The 19,623-nt window shown below is 50.7% G+C and overlaps 1 protein-coding gene across 1 annotated transcript in view; it reads left to right on the plus strand.

The window, feature by feature from the left end:
* Positions 1 to 917: 917 nt before the first annotated feature.
* NOX5 (NADPH oxidase 5) overlaps positions 918 to 19,623 on the plus strand; it is a 35,647-nt gene continuing 16,941 nt past the window's right edge. The window contains exons 1-8 of the mRNA XM_049613813.1: positions 918 to 1,611; positions 7,246 to 7,369; positions 9,013 to 9,163; positions 13,762 to 13,972; positions 15,594 to 15,828; positions 17,555 to 17,708; positions 17,893 to 18,071; positions 19,006 to 19,188. Of these exons, the coding sequence (XP_049469770.1) occupies positions 1,562 to 1,611; positions 7,246 to 7,369; positions 9,013 to 9,163; positions 13,762 to 13,972; positions 15,594 to 15,828; positions 17,555 to 17,708; positions 17,893 to 18,071; positions 19,006 to 19,188 (1,287 nt within the window). The 5' untranslated portion in view covers positions 918 to 1,561. The remainder of the gene's footprint in view (positions 1,612 to 7,245; positions 7,370 to 9,012; positions 9,164 to 13,761; positions 13,973 to 15,593; positions 15,829 to 17,554; positions 17,709 to 17,892; positions 18,072 to 19,005; positions 19,189 to 19,623) is intronic.

Raw genomic sequence — 19,623 nt, forward strand, 5'->3', positions numbered from 1 at the left:
GAGGAGTGACTGATTATATACTTTTTAATTGGGGGGGGGGGGGGGGGGTTAGAGAGAGCATAAGTCTCTAAGGAATTTGGAAGCAGGGCTTTCAGGATCTTGAGAAGCTAGCTGCTGTTAAGTAACTAAAGTTACTTTTAGTCTTTAATAATATCAAACATAAATATTAAGGCACTAAGGCAGCCATGAGTTCTTGGAGGAAGGTCACGTTCTGTATGTTTCAGGTGTGTATCAATGGGCTGCAAGCTGTAAGGAGATTTAACGTAAACTACACGTTCCCTGGGGCACCTAGGTGGCTCAGTTGGTTAAGTGTCCGCCTCTTGATTTCCCCCTCATGATCTCCTAGTTCGTGAGTTCTAGCCGAGCGGCCACTGCCAACGCGGAGCCTGATGGGGATTCTCCCTCCCCTTTCTCTCTCTGCCCCTCTCCTGCTCTCTGTCTCTCACAATAAATAAACTCAACAATTATTATTGCCCTCATTTTGGAAATTAACCAGAGACCTCTAAAATCACCAGTCGGGGGTCCTAATCTGCCACAGATGTTCAGCCTCAGCTGATCTCTTGCCAGGCAGGACAAAAAGTAAAAAGCACTTCAAATTTTAGTTGCAGCATGGCTTTGTGTTTGTATAATCTCTCTTAGGTTTTTAGCAAATAGAGCTCACAGACCTCCCTCCCTCCCCAGGTCCCTTGAACTGGCAACCTCTTCACAGGACTGTTTCAATATGTTTTTACTCAGTACTTTGGGACTGAGCTTTGCTCCCTGGGTAGTTAAATACAGTCTCCACGGGCGCCTGGGGGGCTCAGAAGGTTCAGCTTCTGACCTCGGCTCAGAGCCTGGAGCCTGGTTCGGATTCTGTGTCTCTGTCTCTCTGCCCCTCTCCCCCTCCCCTCCCTCAAAAATAAATAAACATTAAAATAAAAACACAGTCTCTGGAGTTAGCCTACCATGGTTGAATGCCTGCCTGCCACGCCATCTGGACATGTTATTTCACATCTCAGAGCCCCACTTTCCTCTTCAGTGGCTTAATGATGATAATGCCCACCAGACAGCACTGTGTTATATATTTACCTGAACGCTGTGTATACAGTCCTTAGCACACTGTATGGCTCAGAGTGAGTACTTCAACATTTCTGTTGGTAATCAATGCTATTGGGATCAATGAAGTCTCAGTTGGCTCATTAGGTGCTGAGCAGAGTCTACTCGGACTTATTGGTGATTTATTATTATTATTATTATCATTATTGCATGGTGCATTTCTAGATCTCCTACCTACTGATCTCCTTGAGGGAGGGGAAATGCAAGATATCGGGCCAGATGGAAGACAGCCAACATCTTTCCAGATAAATCCTTGCCCCACTCTCGCAATAGGCTCCTTGTTGGAATTTCTCAGGAGCAAGTTGGCCAGTGACCAACACGTGGGTGACCGAGGGGCTGTGGGTGTGAGCAGGGCTTTAGAAGACTCAGGAAGAGGAGGAGCTGGAGAGAAGTGAACTGTGGGTTCCTCGACGCAGGCTGCCGTACAGACCACAGCCTCTCTGTGGTCTAGAAAACAGGAGAAAGGATGAGCACACCGGGAGACCCAGCCCAACCAGACCTTGAAAGTTGCAGAGGGTAAGTGGCTCATTTGTCTAGCTTTCCATGCCAGCGATAAGGGAAAGGCAAGGGTTCTTTTGCCTTTGGAGATGGGGTGAGCTACAAAGGATGATCATCTGCCCGGGACAGAAGTGAGGAGACCCAAGCCTGGTCTTGCCTGGTCACTAGCAAGCTGTGCAATCTTGGGCAAGTCACCAGACCTCTCTGGGCCTGTTTTCACATCTGTAAAATCGGGCATCGACATCGTCAGACTAACGACGATATCTGGCACTTGTACAGTGTTTGCCAGTTGCACTTTCCCAAATGGCACCTCGTGTGATCCCCGCGGCAGCTCTTGTTGGAAGAATGCTTGTCACATTTTACAGATGAGGAAACTAGAGTGCATGGGGCCAGTTATTATTCAGTTAGGGCCAAGCAAGCCCGGACCCAGAATCCTGGTCTCCTGAGGAAAATTCTGGCCTCTGGTGAGCATACTGTTCCCCTGGAGCTATGAAATCTGGATTCCTCGCTCGTTGTCGAGGACTTCTGTCTCCTTCTTTTCTCCCCCATGCCCTCCCTCCTTCCTTCCTGCCAGCTGTCCCAGCCTCTTCTCCACCAGCCTCCCAGAATTTCTTCTCATTCTGCAGGCCCGAAACACTCATATTTCTGAGAAGGGGGTGGTGAACATCAGAAACCCATCCCCACCCTCCCTGGGTTAGCACCTGCATGCAATGCAGCCTGTTTTCCAGAATTCTCTCTGCTTTGTGGAATGCCTTCCTCTAGGTCCCGAGAGGTGAAGTAAGTGGGGCTTTAACCTTCAGGGCAGCAGTTCTCCAGGTGTGAGCCTAGACCCCTCACTGTGGGTCGCAAACTTCCAGGGTGCTTGGTTACACGTGCGGATTCCCAGCCCCTCTGCGCCGAAGTTGGTGAGTCAGAATGGGCATCTTAGCAAAGCCCTCCCTGTTTCTGACAGGCATGTATCACAGTTTGGGAATCACTACTCCTCCCATACTGCACTACTGGCCAGCAGAGGGCACTTCATAGATTACTTAACAGTGAACTATCCTTGTATTTCTGGGAAAAGTCCTTCGTGATAAAGGTGGATTATTTTTTTTTTTATTTTTTTTAATGTTTATTTATTTTTTTGAGAGAGAGATTGACAGAGTGTGAGAAGGGGAGGGTCAGAGAGAGAGAGGAAGATATAGAAACTGAATCAGGCTCCAGGCTCTGAGCCGTCAGCACAGAGCCCGAAATGGGGCCCAAACCTACGAACTGTGAGGTCATGACCTGAGCTGAAGTTGGATGCTCAACGGACTGAGCCACCCAGGCGCCCCTATTATTTTTTAAGTAAACCCCAGGGTTTAGCTTGGTTGTATTTTAGTTGGAGTTTTGCATCTCTACAAGTTACATTCGTCTAGAATTTTCTATCCATCTATCTTGCTTGCTTGCTTGCTTGCTTGCTTGCTTTTTTGTATGCTATCTTCATCGGGATTGGGTAAGGCTGGCTTTGTAAAGTAAATTGGGAGTCTTACCATTATTTTTTACCGTCTGAGATGATTTGGCATTGGACTTATTCTTTGAAGATTGGCTAGGACTCAGCTGTAACAACAAGCTGGGCCTGATATTATTGTAAAGGGTTAACATTTCACTGCCTTTCTCCTTTCTTAAATGATTTTTGGTCTGTTCAGGTTGTTACTTCCTCTTGAAATCGATTCATTTCCCTGAGTTCACCAAAAATCTACACACAATACTCTTCCATTTCTGTAGCGCCTCCATTTTTATTGCCTTTCTCAATATTAATGTACTTCTTTCACTTTTTTTTCTTTAATCATGTTTTTCTATTCAGACTTTTCCAAGACCCAACTTCTTTTTTCACTGAGTTGAAGCATAATTGACAAAAAACAAACTGCATAGTTAAAGCGAACAGTTTGATGAGCTTTTAGCATATGGATACATCTGTGAAATCATTGCCCAAATCAAAATAAATTTATTATTTTGACTTTATTCAGTTTTCTAGTTCCTGAATTTCAGACTTTCTACTTAATAGTCAATCCTTCTATTTATTGTGTGTGTGTATTTTTTTTTCCCAGTTCCTTAAGTGAAAGTTAGCTTGTTTATTTTTAAATTTAATATATAAATACAGTTGATTCTCATTATTCATGGCAGTTGTGTCCTATAAAGTCATTGAAAACAATGAATTAGGGAATTCTGAGCCATTGCTCCTAGGGAAAATACAGGGTTAAGTCCTTGCTAACATCTGGGTGCAACGTTTTTGTCAAAAAATCAACGTATAGCCTTGGGTTTGTTTGTTTTTTTTTTTAAGTTTACTCATTTATAATCTCTACACCCAATGTGGAGCTCAAACTCATGACCCCCAGATCAAGAGTCACACACTCCAGGGTGCCTGGGTAGCTCAGTCGGTTAAGTGTCTGACTTTGGCTCAGGTCATGATCTCATGGTTCGTGAGTTCGAGCCCCACATGGGACATGATTCGTGAGTTCAAGCCCCGTGTCAGGCTCTGTGCTGACAGCTCAGAGCCTGGAGTCTGCTTCAGATCCTCTGCCCCCCTCTCTCTCTGCCCCTCCCCTACTCCCTCTCTCTCTCTCAAAAAATAAATAAATAAAACTTAGAAAAAAAAAAGTCATACACTCTACCAACTGAGCCAGCCAGGCACCCCTCAATATATAACCCTGTTTTATGTGTGCTTGTGGTTAAAGCCTCCTTTAAGAATGTAAGTTGTTGGGGTGCCTGGGTGGCTCAGTTGGTTGAGAGACTGACTTCAGCTCAGGACGTGATCTCATGGTTTGTGAGTTCGAGCCCTGCGTCAGGCCCTGTGCTGACAGCTCAGAGCCTGGAGCCTGCTTCTGATTCTGTGTCTCCCTCTCTCTCTGCCCCTCCCTCACTCATGCTCTGTCTCTCTCTGTCTCAGAAATAAATAAACATTAAACAAAAATTAAAAAAAAAAAAAAGAAAGTTGTTGAGGGGCGCCTGAGTGGCTCAGTCGGTTAAGCATCCAACTTCGGCTCAGGTCATGATCTCATGGTTTGTGAGTTTGAGCCCCACGTCCAGCTCAGTGCTGACAGCTCAGAGCCAGAAGCCTGCTTCAGATTCTGTGTCTTCCTTTCGCGCTGCCCCTCCCCCATTTGTGCTCACTCTCTCTCAAAAATAAATAAAATGTAAAAAAAAAAAAAAAAAAAAAAAAGAATATAAGTTGTTGATTTGTTAACGTAGAACTCACAGTCCACAGTGCTAAAACTCATGTCTGAACAAAGCTTACCCAATACACATATTTTTTCTATAAGGCATATCACAGCCTTTTTGAGCTGAGGAGTGCTAGCCAGCATTTCAGCATCACTCTTGGTGCCATTTTAAAGAGCAAAATCCCTGGTGCAACACAGGGAATGTATTCAATGACATTGTAATCATGTTACATGGTGACAGATGGTAGTTAACACTGGCTGTGAGCACAGCATAGCATGTAGAGATACATTATACACCTGAAAACTAATGTAACATTGTGTGTCCCCTGTAAGAAAAAAAAAATTAAGAATTTTTTTATGTTCATTTATTTTTGAGAGAGAGAGTGCGCATGCACAAGCAGAGTAGGGGCAGAGACAGAGAAAGGGAGACACAGAATCTGAAGCAGGCTTCAGGCTCCAAGCTGTCAGCACAGAGCCCCACTCTGGGCTCGAACCCACAAACCGTGAGATCATAACCTGAGCCGAAGTCAGACACTTAACTGACTGAGCCGTCCAGGCGCCCCTAAAAATTTTTTTTTATTATTATTATTTTTAATTTTTATTTATTTATTTTTGAGAGAGAGGGAGAGCATGAATAGGGGAGGGGCAGAGAGACAGAGGGAGACACAGAATCCGAAGCAGGTTCCAGGTTCTGAGCTGTCAGCCCAGAGCCCGATGCAGGGCTCGAACCCATGAACCTTGAGATCATTACTTGAGCCAAAGTCAGACACTTAATCGGCTGAGCCACCCAGGCATCCGAAAAAAAAAGTTTTTTTAATTTTTTTCTACATTTATTTATTTTTGAGAGATAGAGCACAAGTGGGTGAGGGGCAGAGAGAGAATGAGACACAGAATCCAAAGCAGGCTCCAGGCTCTGAGTGGTCAGCACAAAGCCTGACACGGGGCTTGAACTCACAAACTGGGAGATCATGACCTGAGCTAAAGTCGGATGCTCAACCGACTGAGCCACCCACGTGTCCCCCCAATTTTTTTTAAGAATGAAAAAAATGGGGCACCTGGGTGGCTTAGCGAGTTAAGCATCTGACTTCGGCTCAGGTCATGATCTCACGGTTTGTGAGTTCAAGTCTGGCATTGGGTGAACTTGAGCCCACACTTCAGGTGAGCACGAACCCTGATTCTGGTGAGCACAATCCCCACGTTGGGTGAGCCCCACTTCTCTCTCTCTGTCTGTCTCTGTCTCTCTCCGCCCTTGCTCACTTGAGACCTCTCTCTCTCTCAAAAAAACAAAAACAAAAACAAAAACAAAAACAAAAAAACACCACACAATGCAAGATCACCAACAAAAAGCACAAAAATTCAACTCTTGCAGCACTCAGTAGATCATGAGAAGGACACTTGTTCATAATATGAGAGCTGAAAACAAGAAGGCAGAGCATCACTTTGTTCAACCCCAGCTGGGAACGTGTACATTGGGCAGCTCAAGTTTATCACTGTTCTGCTCAAGTCCACAATGTCTGCAAAAATGCCACAAGCATTGATTTAGGGGCCACAGGTAAAGTGTAACAGATAGGCGAATTCACAAATACGGAATCTGCAAATAATGAGAATCAATTGTAGCTAAATCATTTAAGGTTATATTGAACTCATGGGATACAGACAAAGCCATTCTCTCAGAGGGAAGTTGATAGCAACAGGATGTTATATATCGTCAGTCACAGTCTCAATTCTGGTTTGTCGGATTCTGATGCCACAGAAAGTGGTGTCCTCATTTATCACTAACCTCTGTTCAGGTCATTGTATAGCTAGGTCATCTGGGAGGGTGTCTGCCCACTGATACCCTTGGAACATCATAGAATATGCCCTGGACCCAGAGAGTCAAGAAAGACCCGAGGCCTGAGTCCTGGCATGGCGTGTACTAGAAATATTCAAGCAAAGGGTGGGGGCTCTGGGGCATGATGGAAAACATGCCAGCCTTGGATTTGAGTGCTCACTTTCCCTCTCTCTCTCTCTCTCTCTCTCTCTCTCTCTCTGGCTGAATAAATTTTGCTAAAGTACTCAACTGCTCGGAATCTATTTCCTCCTTATAAAATGTCGTGACCCACCAGAGGGTGAAAGAGACCAAATGAAGTGGTGGGTGGGAGGTATTTGGAAAACACTAAAGAGCTGTGCAAATGTGAGGTGGGGGAGGATTGTCACCATGTTAATGGCATTCCCAGAGTGTGCCACTCTCTGACCTTATGCCCACAATCTGGACTCCATCTCACTGGGACCCTATCATTCCGAAACCTAAGGAGACACGAGCCCAGGCTGGCTGATGCCAGATGGAAGGGAGAGACAGGGACTCAGCAGTCCTGGGGAGACTGATCCAGCCCATGGAAGGCCCGAGGCCCTCGTTAGAAGAAGGCACAGGGCCTGGAACCACCCGGAGCCCTTGGCCACCCCAAGCCCATAAACCTGTCTCCTTTGTCTCAAGCACCATGAGTGCCGAGGAGGACGCCAAGTGGCTTCAGTGGGTGACACACCAGTTTGAGACCATTGCGGGAGAAGACCGGGAGATCAACCTGCAAGAATTCAAAACAGCCTTGAATGTGAAAGAGGCAAGTGTTCGCTCCAGAAGTAGGGCCCCGCGTTCATAAGGGAAGAGCCATCCAGCTCTCAGGGACACAGTACGTCACAAGGAGGGAAAGATCGCTCCCCGGGCGTCCTCGGGGCTCTAGGCCCCACCTCTAAGCAGGATTGGAAGACGTTTCTGTCTCTGCTACCGATGCCCGCCGTCCCTTTGGTAGCCATGGCCTCCTGAGGTCTTCAAAACAACATGTGAAGTTGGGTATCAGCAGCTTGCCAAATCTTAAGAAATATTTTTGGCCTCATATTTTCCACCAGCCTCACGGGCAGAGTTGATGCTATCGTGTACGTAAGCCTCCTTCCAAGAAATAATGTTTTTCAATGGTTTGTATCCGTGAGACTCCCACACTGTCCCCGTTCCTCTCCCATTTGATAGGGTCTCTGCCCATCCCTGGAACAGCCTGCATGCCGGGCAGACTGGGGAGACATCCACAGAGAGACAGGGGGAGTGAGCCGGCAAATGTCAACCTCTCCCCACCTGTTTTGTGGGCTGGCATCTGGTGGTGGCCTGTGTCCTTGATAGGGGCGGGCCAGGGACCATCTACATGTCCCCGTTTGGACCAGAGGGCCCCTCACTTGCTGCTAGCAGGGATGCTGCTAAGAGCTCTAAATGCCATGCCTCCTTCTATATAGGGAACATGGGGAAGGAAAAAAAAGACCTGCCTGGCAGAACATTACACTCTCAACAGGAGGCTGCAAAATACCTTAAGATAAAGACCATTCAAGATGGTGGAGACTGATTAAGGTCTTACCCAGTGATCTAGGGAAGAAAGAGGAGAGCCAAGGCAGGGCTGACTGTCTACAGCCGACTTTGGCCCCCACTTGGCGCTTGTAAACTCCTCACGGTCCCCTTAGGTGAGACCTGAACCCTACGAACCCCTCCCCCCGCCCCGAGGGGAGCGTCTGCGCTTGGTATATCTGGGGCTCTGACCCAGCGTGTCTTAATTTCTGTGTTGAGTGTCTATCACCAGGCCCGGCAGGCAGGAGCTGTGCGGGACATGGCTGCCGAATGAATGAATGAATGAATGAATGAATGAATGAATAGAGTGAGTGAATTGGCGCTTAAGAACAAGCCTGAAGTGTAGGCTACCGGCAGCTTAAACAGTTAGTACAGGCGAGACACAGGTGTTCAAGCACCATCCTCCAAGACCGTCCTGGTTCACTCATCCCTCGTGTTCACCCCAAGGGGATGAGACAGGACCTGGGAGGAGCCTGCAGGGGACCTTCTGTCTGACCCTTTTTGCAGGTTGAGGGGTCTGAACTGCAAGGCTGATGGGGGCGATGGCAGGTAGGAGACAGTCCGTACAAATGACCAGGCTGCCGTGCCGGCAGAGGGCCTGAGGCCCAGACACAAGTCCATCCTCCCTGCAGGGATCTGAATAGTTCTTCCACCTGGAGTCCGAACTTGCTCTAGGCAGGCAGGATGGGCCATGGACACCGCCCCCTAGTGTGGCCAAGCAAACAGATCACACCCTGCGATCACACCCCACGCACCCGACGGAGTCCTGCCGGAATCCCACCACCCCAGGGCGCATGCGCGCGCGCACACCGCGCGACTTCAAAGCGCAGGCCCCGAGTCCACGCTGTGCCTTTTCCCGCCCTTCTCTGGCCACAGTCCTTCTTTGCCGAGAGATTCTTCGCCCTGTTTGACTCCGATGGAAGTGGCACCATCACGCTCCAGGAGCTGCTGGAGGCGCTGACCCTGCTCATCCACGGCAACCCCATGGACAAACTCAAATTCCTCTTCCAGGTGTACGACGTTGACGGTAAGGGCTCTTGGGGGCGGGGGTGGCCTCAGTGGGAGGGGACAAAAGGAACCGACCCATCTCAGCGTCTCTGGGGCAGAACAGGATTGTTTTCTCCAGGCCAGGCTGATGGCTGTCTCCCTCGGCGTGACCCCGACCCGTCTCTCTGTCTGATCTCTGCCTCCCTTTTGTGGAAGGTGGCGAGAAGGGGCCATTCTAGCCCAGGAGACAAATGCCTTTGATTCAACTCACCAGAATCCAGAACTTTCTTTTGTTCTTTTCTATGTTTGAAAAAAGAAATTGCTTCATTGCTTTTTCCATATTATAATAAGAACGTTAAGTCCACTGTGAACATTTTAGATGATACAGAATGGTTTTAAGAAGAAAGCAAAAATCACCCATAACATTTTTCTCTACTGCTTTCTAGTTGATCTCTGTCACACACTCACACTCACACTCACACACACACACACACACACACACACATTTTTAAATTAAAAAATGGGATTATACTATGCATACTGCCTTTTCTTACTAAACAATATAAACATTTGTATTGCTTTGTAACATCATTTTTACTGTAGCAGAATATACATAACATTAAATTTACCACTTTCACCATTTTAAAAATGTTTTTATTTATTTTTGAGAGAGAGAGAGACAGAGTGCAAGGGGGGAGGGGCAGAGAGAGAGACACAGAATCCAAAGCAGGCTCCAGGCTCCCAGCTGTCAGCACAGAGCCCAAACGCAGGGCTCGAACCCACGATCTGTGAGATCATGACCTGAGCCCAAGTCTGACGCTTAACTGACTGAGCCACCCAGGAGCCCCCACTTTCACCATTTTTTAAATGTCAGGTCAACAGCATTAAGTGCATTCACCTTGTTGAACGATCATTACCGCCACCCATCTTCACACCTTTTTCATCATCCCAAACTCTATACCCATTAAACACTCACGAGCTTCTATTCCTCCCTCCCCAGCTCCTGGCAACCACTTTTATTTTCTGTCTGTAAGAATTTGACTATTCTAGGGTATTTCATATGAGTGGAATCATAGAATACTTGTCCTTCTGTGACTGGCTTATGTCACTAGGCATAATGTCTTCAAGGTTCACCCATGTTGTACTATGTGACGGGACTTAATTCTTTTTTAAGGCTGGACAATATTGCATTGTGTGGATAGACCCATGTTTTGTTTATACATCCATCAGCGGACCCTTGGGTTTCTTCCACCTCTCGACTATTGCGAATGATGCTCTTATGAATACGGGTGTAGGTCTTCAGAGACCCTGCTTTCCATCCTTTTGGGCATCGACCCAGAAGTAGAATTGCTGGATGAAATGGTAGTTCTATTTTTAGTCTTTTGAGGAACGCCGTAGTCTTCCACAGAGGTTGTAACGCATGACGTTCCCACCAGCCATGCACGAGGGCTCCAGTTTGTTCACATCTTGCCCACACTCGTTACTTTCTGTTGTTGTTGTTGCTGTTGTTGTTGTTTTTCTAATTGTAGCCACCCTGGCTACTAAGTGGTAACTTAGTGTGGTTACAGCATTACTTCCTGTGGCCACATCATATTCCACTGTATGTATATATTGATCCTGTGTCCCATGCCGTAGAGTCTAGGAGTTAAGATCTCTGACTCGGAGGTCAGGCTGCCTGAGTTCAGAAATCAGCTCCATCACTTATTAATAATCATGGTGGGGGCGCCTGGGTGGCTCAGTCGGTTAAGCATTCGACCTCGGCTCAGGTCATGATCTCACGGTTCGTGGGTTCAGATGCCACAACAGGTTCTCTACTGTCGGCACGGAGCCTGCTTCAAGTCCTCTGTCCCCCTCTCTCTGCCCCTCCCCTGCTCGCGCTGATCTCTCTCTCTCAAACATAAATAAACATTAAAAAAATAATAATTATTATGGTGAGCCTTGGGCAAGATACTTAACTTCTGTGTGCTTCAGGGTTTTTTTTACCTATGACATGAGAATAATGGTTATAATAACAGTATATACTCATGAGGTTGATAGGATTAAATTAGTTAACTTGTGTAAACTCAGAACAGTGCCCAGCACAGGATACACCCTTTATAGGTGTCAGCCACTATGTGTTATTGTTTACTCAAACTCCATTACCAAATTGGACAATTTGTCTCCCCCTTCCCGCCACTTTTTTTTTTAAATATTTATTTATTTATTTTTGAGAGAGAGAGAGAGAGCACCAGCAGGGAAGGGGCAGAGAGAGAGAGGGGAAGAGAGAGAATCCCGAGCAGGCTCCATGCTGTCAGCGCAGAGACAGATGGGGGACTCAACCTTAAACTGTGAGATCATGACCTGAGCCAAAATCAAGCGTCAGATGCTCAACCGACTGAGCCGCCCCCATGAACATCCTGCTTTTAAATCTTTGGCAACTCTGAGGCGCCTGCTTGGGATTCTCTCTCTCTCTCTCTCTCTCTCTCTCTTTCTCTCTCTCTCTCTGCCCCTCCCCTGCTTGTCTTCTCTGTCTCTCTCGAAAATAAATAAATAAACTTGAAAAAAAAAATACACTTAAACCTTTGGCAACTCCATGGCAGCAAGCATCTCTGAAGGCCTGGAATCATCAGAGGAAGGGATACTGCGGTGAGAAAGATGCACCCAGTGAGACTGGGATGGTTGGGGAGGCCAGACTGTGCGGGCCTCGGTGGCCAAGGGTTGGAGTCTCAGTACTCAGTACTCAGTACTCAGTACTCAGTTGGAGTCATTGAAGAGTGTTGAGCAGGGAAGTCGCTGGGCTGGATTTGCATCCTGAAAAGCTCAACCTAGGTGCGGGCCTGCTGCTGGGCAGGGCCCTCTGGCCTATGGGATTTCTCTAGCTCCCCGCTGCACCTGACTCAATCTAGCCAGACCTCATTCCTGGAACCCATTCCCCAAATCGACCCCCTTCCCCTAGTACGTGGGCAGTTGGCCATACCCACTTCCTGAACATCTTCCTCAGACCCCACCCAGTCTCCATGGGACAGTCCTCACTGACTGCTTTCTGAGCATCAAGCTTTGCTCGCTCCTGAGGTTTACCGATGACCTCAGATGGAGAGGTCGGTTTGTGACGGGAGGAGTGGCACACTCACGTTCTCCTAGCAGGCAGTGGCGGGGAGGAAGGCAGGGCAGGGCAGGTGAAAGGAGATTTGCAGTTTTATGGCAGGAACTAGAGGGCATTCCCTTCCGGTGGCTTCTGCTTTCTCTGAGATCCAGCGAGGGACTGGATGGCCATGGAGGTGAGAAGTGGTCCTTGCAGACAGCAGGAGAGTGACCACACTAGAGAAGCAGGAGAGGGTTGCAGGGCAAGTTGAAGGCCTTGCTCTGGCTGGGGATAAAGCTTCCTGCCCTCTTGGGTGCTTTTCTTCGGGAGTGTCCTATTAGCTGTCCTGGTGCAGGAAGGGAGAGAGCAGGTGGCTAGATTCCCTCAGAGATGGGATATTTTTAGGTCATTGGAATAGAAGGACAGCGGGACAAGGAAGAAGAACGTGTGTCTGAGAATAATTATGAAAGAGGACCCTAGATTTGAAATTAGCCAAGGAGAGAATAAAGTTGGATGGATGACGGGGTGTGAAGGGGACAGGGGAGGGACTGGAGCTCCAGATGTGGTTAGAAACCTGTTGCATGGTGGCTCTTGACTAGGAAAGCCGAGGACAGGAGTGTGACTGGAGAGGGGTACTTTAGACTCTGCCCTGGCATGTGATTTGAGACTTTGGCTTTGGGTCTTCCTGACGATCACAATACCAGTAAAGACTTTCCATTTATATGCAACTATTTTTTTCCAGATACTGCAGTAAGTGCTATATAATGATCTATCATCCTTGAACCAGTTCTGAAAGGGAGGAATTATGATCCCCATTTTATAGATGAGCAAAGTAAGTTTCACTACTACGAAGGACTTACAGCCCACCAGCAGTTAGCAAGGGGCAGAAATCCAAAGCTACCTCAAGTGTGTCTACATCCCAACAGGCCAAGAACCCATTAATCACAGGCCCCGCTGCTCATGAAGAATGGAAATACACACAGAAAAAAATATGCCTGTAATTCTCATCGCGGCGGAAAGATTTGGCTTCTTTTTCCCATCACACCCTCAGTCACCCATATTCATGTAAAGTCATGTGGCTGGACTTGAGTGCCCAGCTGTGGCCTCTCAGGACAACATGGAAGAGGAAGGTCTGCTTCAAGTGAGAGAGCAACAGGGAACTTTCCCTCACCACCACCCCACGTACAATTGCTTCCGGATAATTAATACTCTAAGCAGAGTAATCCTTACAAATTAAGCAAGCAAGTGCATCTTCTGTGCAGATGGTCTTGGAAGCTCAGTACTTAGGAGGCTGCAGATTCTCGAGAAAGACATGCACTGAGGCTAAGAGGAGTTTATTTGTCCTGAACTGGGCAGTAGGGAGCCATAGAAGGTTTCTGAGAGGAGGGTGATAACTGTGTATTTTTTGATTGCCTGGTCTATACCCCGAAAGGGAGTTGGTTCGCAGAAAACTGGAGGTGGACGATTAGGGAACGTTCGCCACTCGATGCAATGGCTGTGTATGGGAAGGGGAGTCTGCGGGTACAGAGTGGGGTCCCGGGCAGGCCCCCACTCGTCTTCATCCCCACTTGGGACAGGCAGCGGCTCCATCGACGCGGATGAGCTGCGCACCGTGCTGCAATCGTGCATGCGCGAGAGCGCCATCTCGCTGCCAGACGAGAAGCTGGACCAGCTGACGCTGGCGCTCTTCGAGTCGGCCGACAAGGACAACAACGGCGCCATCACCTTCGACGAGCTCCGGAACGAGCTGCAGCGCTTCCCCGGGGTCATGGAAAACCTGACCATCAGGTGCGGCCCTGTCTCCAGCGTGGGCCCTGCCCGCGTAGGGGTTACCCTTCAGGTGCGCAGAGAGGCCCGAGGCCCCGGGGATCCCTCAGCTCCGCCCCCAGCCCGGCCAGCCCGCCTCAATCCTGCTCCAGCCCCGCCCTAGGCCCCCCCCCCCCCCCCCCCCCCACGCCCTACCCTACCTAGGCCCGCCCCATCGGTGGCCCAATCCAGCCCCGCCCCGCCCTACCCTGCCTAGGCCCGCCCCACCGGTGGCCCGCTCTAGCCCCGCCCAGCCCCGTTCTAGCCCCGCCCAGGCCCGTCCCACCGGTGACCCCCTCTTCAGCCACGCCACGCCACGCCCTACCCTGCCTAGGCCCGCCCCACCGGTAGCCCGCTCTGGCTCCGCCCAGCCCCGCCCAACCCCACTCCCGCCGCTCCCTAGCCCCGCTCCGGCCCCGCCCCGCCACGCCCGACCCCGCCCAGACCCGTCCTACCGGTGACGCGCTCCAGCCCCGCCCAGGCCCAGCCCCACCACGCCCTACCCCGCCCAGGCCCGTCCCACCGGTGACCAGCTCCAGCCCCGCCCAGCCCCGCTCCACCCCAATCCAGCCCAGCCTGCCTAGGCCCGCCCCACCCGTGGCCCTCTCCAGTCCTGCCGGTCCCCGCCCCCGCCCCGCCCCAGGCCGGTCCTTCCCAGCCCAGTCCCAGCCCCACCATGTTCCAGTCCCACCTCGCCGCACCCTGCCCAGCCCCACCACTCCGCACCCTACCTAGTCCCAGCCCGCCCCACCCTCGCCCAATCCCGCCCAGCTGCATTCTGCCTAGCCCCTCCAAGTCCGGCCTTTGCCCTCTTTTTCATAGGGGACAAAGGTCTTGTACTGCGGGGCAGCTATGGTCTTGCCCCCGTTTTCTACAGTGTCTTTTCAGAATCAACCTCACAGTATTAAGCACCTACTGTGGGTTGGGCATTTATACAAATATACCAGTGCATTTTATAGCAACGCCCCAAAGGAAGTTAGTTACCTCACCTGAAGTAACTTACCTGGGGTCACACAAATAATTAGCAAAGGCAGTCATTTATTCAGCTTGATGGAGCAGGCACCGTTAATTTATATGTAATTGATACCAATAAACAAATGCATAAACTAGGGAAGTACTAAATTGGTAAGGGCTGCGGAGGAAATAAAATAGACGTGGTGTAACAACACACCAAGTTTGACTCCGAGGTCTGAAAAGTGCCGGTTTTGTAATTCATTCTTTTCGTGTATTAACTTACTTGTGGGTTATTCACCACAACACGTCTCAGATTCTTCCATCCTTTTCGATTGCCTTCCCCCCCCCCCCCCCCCCCCCCCCCCCCCCCCCCCTTGCAAGTAAGGGGGGGATTGAAAATAGCCATGGTGGATGCGGCATCGGACAGATGGGAGTTCCATCTCGGCTTCACCTGACTGTGTGACTGTGAGCAAGTCGCTTGACCTCTCTGTTTCCTCGTGTCAAGGGAAGCCGGCCCACTTGCCACGAGGCTCCAGAGACTTGGTCGGTTACAAGGGTCGGGGGGGGGGGGTCTCTAGGTTCCGACTTCGGTGGTGCCCGCCGCAGCCCGCCTGGCCGAGTCCCCCTGAGCCGAGCCCCTTTCCCACAGCGCCGCCCACTGGCTGACGCCCCCTGCCGCCCGGCCGCGCAGTCGCCGTCCTCGCCCTCTGACCTCCGCCTACTGGCACAACCACCGCAGCCACCTGCTCTGCCTGGCCGCCTACGCGGGCCTCCACGTGCTGCTCTTCACTCTGGCGGCCTGCGCGCACCGGGCCCTGGGCGCCAGCGTCATGGTGGCCAAGGGCTGCGGCCAGTGCCTCAACTTTGACTGCAGCTTCATCGTGGTAACACTCCGCCGTCCCAGGGCAGGGAAGCGGGCGGGAGGACTGATGATGTAGGTTCCTCATAGACCGACAGGTGGACACCTGGGGTGCCTCAGGGCAGGATGGCAGGTCAGCTGGGGCAATACGCGGTGGACATGAGGCCCAGAGAGGGGCAGTGGCTTGTCCATAGTCACGCAGCACGTAAAGCACAGCTGGCGTTTTTATTTTATTTAGAAAAAAATTTTTTTTTAAGTTTGTTCTCGAGAGGGGGAGAGAGAGAGCGTGAGCGGGGTAGGGGACAGAGAGAGATGGAGACGCAGAATCCGAAGCAGGCTCTAGGCTCTGAGCTGTCAGCCCAGAGACTGACACGCTAAGGGAGGGGGCGGGGGGGCAAACTCACAAACCGGCTGAGCCACCCAGGTGCCCAACACAGCTGGCATTTTTGTGCACTTACTTACTCTGTACAGTCACCGGGCTAAGCACTTTCCGTTTGATGTTCACAACAGCCTTATGGTGGACCCTGGAGGAGGTGGGGCTCTTGTGCAGGGCTCCAAGCAGAGAGCACGCTGTAAGAGCCCTTGAATGCCAGGCTAATGAGTCAGAATATGATACTCTGGGCCAGGGAGTGAGGTCTCCAAGTGGTTTCGATTCTGCTCCTACAATTAAAACAAAAATCCCTTCCAATAACCCAATTCATGCTCATTTACTTGTAATTATGTGCCTGCCCTATTATCATTAGCTATTAGACTTCCCGCACACTATGTGGCAAGAGTTATCCTTAATGATCAGGGACGTATAGCTTTAGTTCAAATACTCTTCTTGATAATATCAGCTTCTTATGTGGGTTTTTTTTTTTTTTTAATGTTTATTTTGAGAGAGAGAGAGTGTGAGCAGGGGAGGGGCAGAAAGAGAGGAAGAGAGAGAATCCCCAGCAGGCTCCATGCTGCCAGTGCAGAGCCCGACTCGGCACTCGAACCCACCAACTGAACAGTTGAGCTCATGACCTGAGGTGAAATCAAGAGTCGGATGCTCAACCGACTGAGCCACCCAGGTGCCCCGTGGGTTTTATTTTTATCCTCAGAACTGGCTATGTGTGGGAGTTGGAGACCCATGACTTATCTTCTTGGTCACTTGCTCTTGCATTATTAACATTGCTTTCAATCAGCACTTTCTCTGCAGGGAATCTTTTTAAGCTACTTGTCCTTTCTGTGAGAGGTACTTTAGCTTTGTTAGAATCAGACAATGTAATCTACAAGTCCACATATCTGGGCACACATACATTGAAAGCAAATGAGCAAGGAGGGAGCCCTTGTCAAAAGCCCCTTGGAAAAGCCAGTCTTTCTCCTCCAGGACACCTTGAGAACTAGACATAACATGTGCCTGTCTGACGTAAAGACTAAATGAGGGCACCATGTCAACACAGATATCAAATATTACCAAAAAGCTTATGTACTCCTCCTGTGTTTAGATCAAAGTAATACCAGCAGTCATTCTGCAACATTTTCTGTTCCTGCCCCAACTCTGGAGACGCTGCTTTGGACACCCCAGCTGTGGACCTAGGGGGGCAGTGAAGGCTTGGGGACAGGGGAGATGGGGAAGCGGCAGGTGCAGGAAACACAGCTCAGAAAGAGGATGGGAGGTGGCTGCCGGGGAAAAGAGAACGGGGCCGAGAGAGAGAGAGAGAGAGAGAGAGAGCGAGCCAGCCAGAGAGAGCCAGCTGAGGCTCTCCGCCACTTTGCCTGGCCAGGTGCTGATGCTCAGACGCTGCCTCACTTGGCTGCGGGCCACGTGGCTGGCTCAGGTCCTGCCGCTGGACCAGAACATCCAGTTCCACCAGCTCATGGGCTGGGTGGTGGTTGGGCTCTCCCTTGTGCACACCGTGGCCCACGTTGCGAACTTCGGTGAGTCGCCTGGGGGCCGGGAGCCCGGTGGGCCTCCCACAAACCACTCATTATCAGCCCTGTGTGCCCTGCATGCCCGGTGGGTGGAGAAGGGGTCTCTGCCTGGGTAGGTGCCTGATGGGGAAGGGAGGGGACCCCAAGGGAAAGGTGGAGAGGGAACAGCTTGTCTTGTGCTTGTCTCCAGCGCTCCAGGCTCAGTCCGGGGCCAGCCCCTTCCGGTTTTGGGAACTGCTTCTCACCACGAGGCCCGGCATTGGCTGGGTCCGTGGCTCCGCCTCCCCGACCGGAGTGGCGCTGCTGCTGTTGCTGCTCCTTATGTTTGCCTGCTCCAGCTCCTGCATCCGAAGGAGCGGCCGCTTTGAGGTGCCAGGCCCTTGCCCCTTTGCTCTCCCAGGCTGGCCTCCCAACTTCGTTTCATGCCGTGTCCCCTCTCACTTACCCCAGAGCCCAGGAAGTGCCCAGGCTGCTCTGCATGTTATGTGCCCGCGACTTGGGTTCTTCCCCTGGGCTGCAGTTCATGTCTGCAAAGCGAAAAATGTTTTGCTCTGAAAGATTCTGCCTGTTGGCTGGCATGCCCCCTGCCCTAATGGGATTGAGCTAGGAAGGGGAAGGGACACAGGCTCACTCAGCTTCCCCATCTATAAAATGGCCCTATAATTCTCTACCTATGAATTTATGTTAGGAATTAAATGGGATACTATATGTGAAGCCGCTAAGTATACACCTGGCACGTCGATGCTCCAACGGAGGAGCATTAGTTCTGCGCAGGAGGTCACAGATTTGGTTTGGAGCCCAAAACCAAACCACGTCAGGTAGACAGAGAGAGCACCAGCAGCAATCCTTTGAAGTCGGAATCCGCATCTTCGCTTGACCCACAAGGAATCTGATGCTCAGACAAGTAATTTCCTAGCCCACGCTCCCACAGCCAGTAGTAGAGGAGGCATTCCAGCTCGGTGCTCTGCTCTTTTCTTCTCCATGCTCAGGAAATGGCTGTCTTCACGTCCCCCTGAGAAAGGGTCAATGTGATGGGGACCGTGATGCTCATGAGCCCTTTGGGGGCACTCCACTCTGCCCAGAACATCCCCAGGCAGAGGTTTCGGATGCTTGGTGTGAGCTCCAGGAACCCTTATACGATCCCTGGGCCAAGGGCCCAGAATAAATAAGCCCCAAAGCTTCCCAGCCCCAGCCCCTGTCCCCAGGAGAGCAGTGCATGACCAAGGCTCTGGGGGCTTCCCTGTTCCACCCCCAGGACTTGAGCTCTGGAAGCTTACTGCCCCCTCCCTCCTCACCCTCGCAGGTGTTCTATTGGACTCATCTGTCCTACCTCCCCATGTGGATCCTGCTCATTGTGCATGGGCCCAGCTTCTGGAAGTGGCTGCTGGTCCCTGGCATCTTGTTCTTCCTGGAGAAGGCCATCGGGCTAGCGGTGTCCCGCATGGCAGCCCTGTGCATCGTGGAAGTCAATCTCCTTCCCTCCAAGGTGTGAAGGGGGCCTGAGGTGCCTAGGGGCATTGCGGATGGTAGGGCGCAGCAGCCGGGTACCCTGCTAGACCCTCAAGGAAGCAGGGAATAGCGTAGCTATGGCCCCTGCACAGCAGAGGAGACAAGCAAAGTGTGGGATCTGGTCTAGCCTTCAGGAGGGACATTTTAGGAAGCGGCATGACAGGTAGGCAGGATACCATGAAAGATCAGTCTTAAGAGCCTGCAAACTGCCAGGCCCTGTGCCAGGTCACGGAGACGGCTTGGGCACTGTCCTGCTTTGCCCTTTAGTTACAGTGCAGGGCTGTATGGGTGAGAGCAGAGTGTCAGGAGGTAGGAAACTATCTTTGAGAGGTCAGAGAAAGCTTCAGAATGCAGAAGGAGATGCCCCATTGGGGTTTTGAGAGATGAGCAGGAGTTTGTTGCGTAGACAAGA

The sequence above is a fragment of the Panthera uncia genome (genome assembly GCF_023721935.1).
Source record: "Panthera uncia isolate 11264 chromosome B3 unlocalized genomic scaffold, Puncia_PCG_1.0 HiC_scaffold_1, whole genome shotgun sequence".
NCBI classification, from domain to species: Eukaryota; Metazoa; Chordata; class Mammalia; order Carnivora; family Felidae; genus Panthera; species Panthera uncia.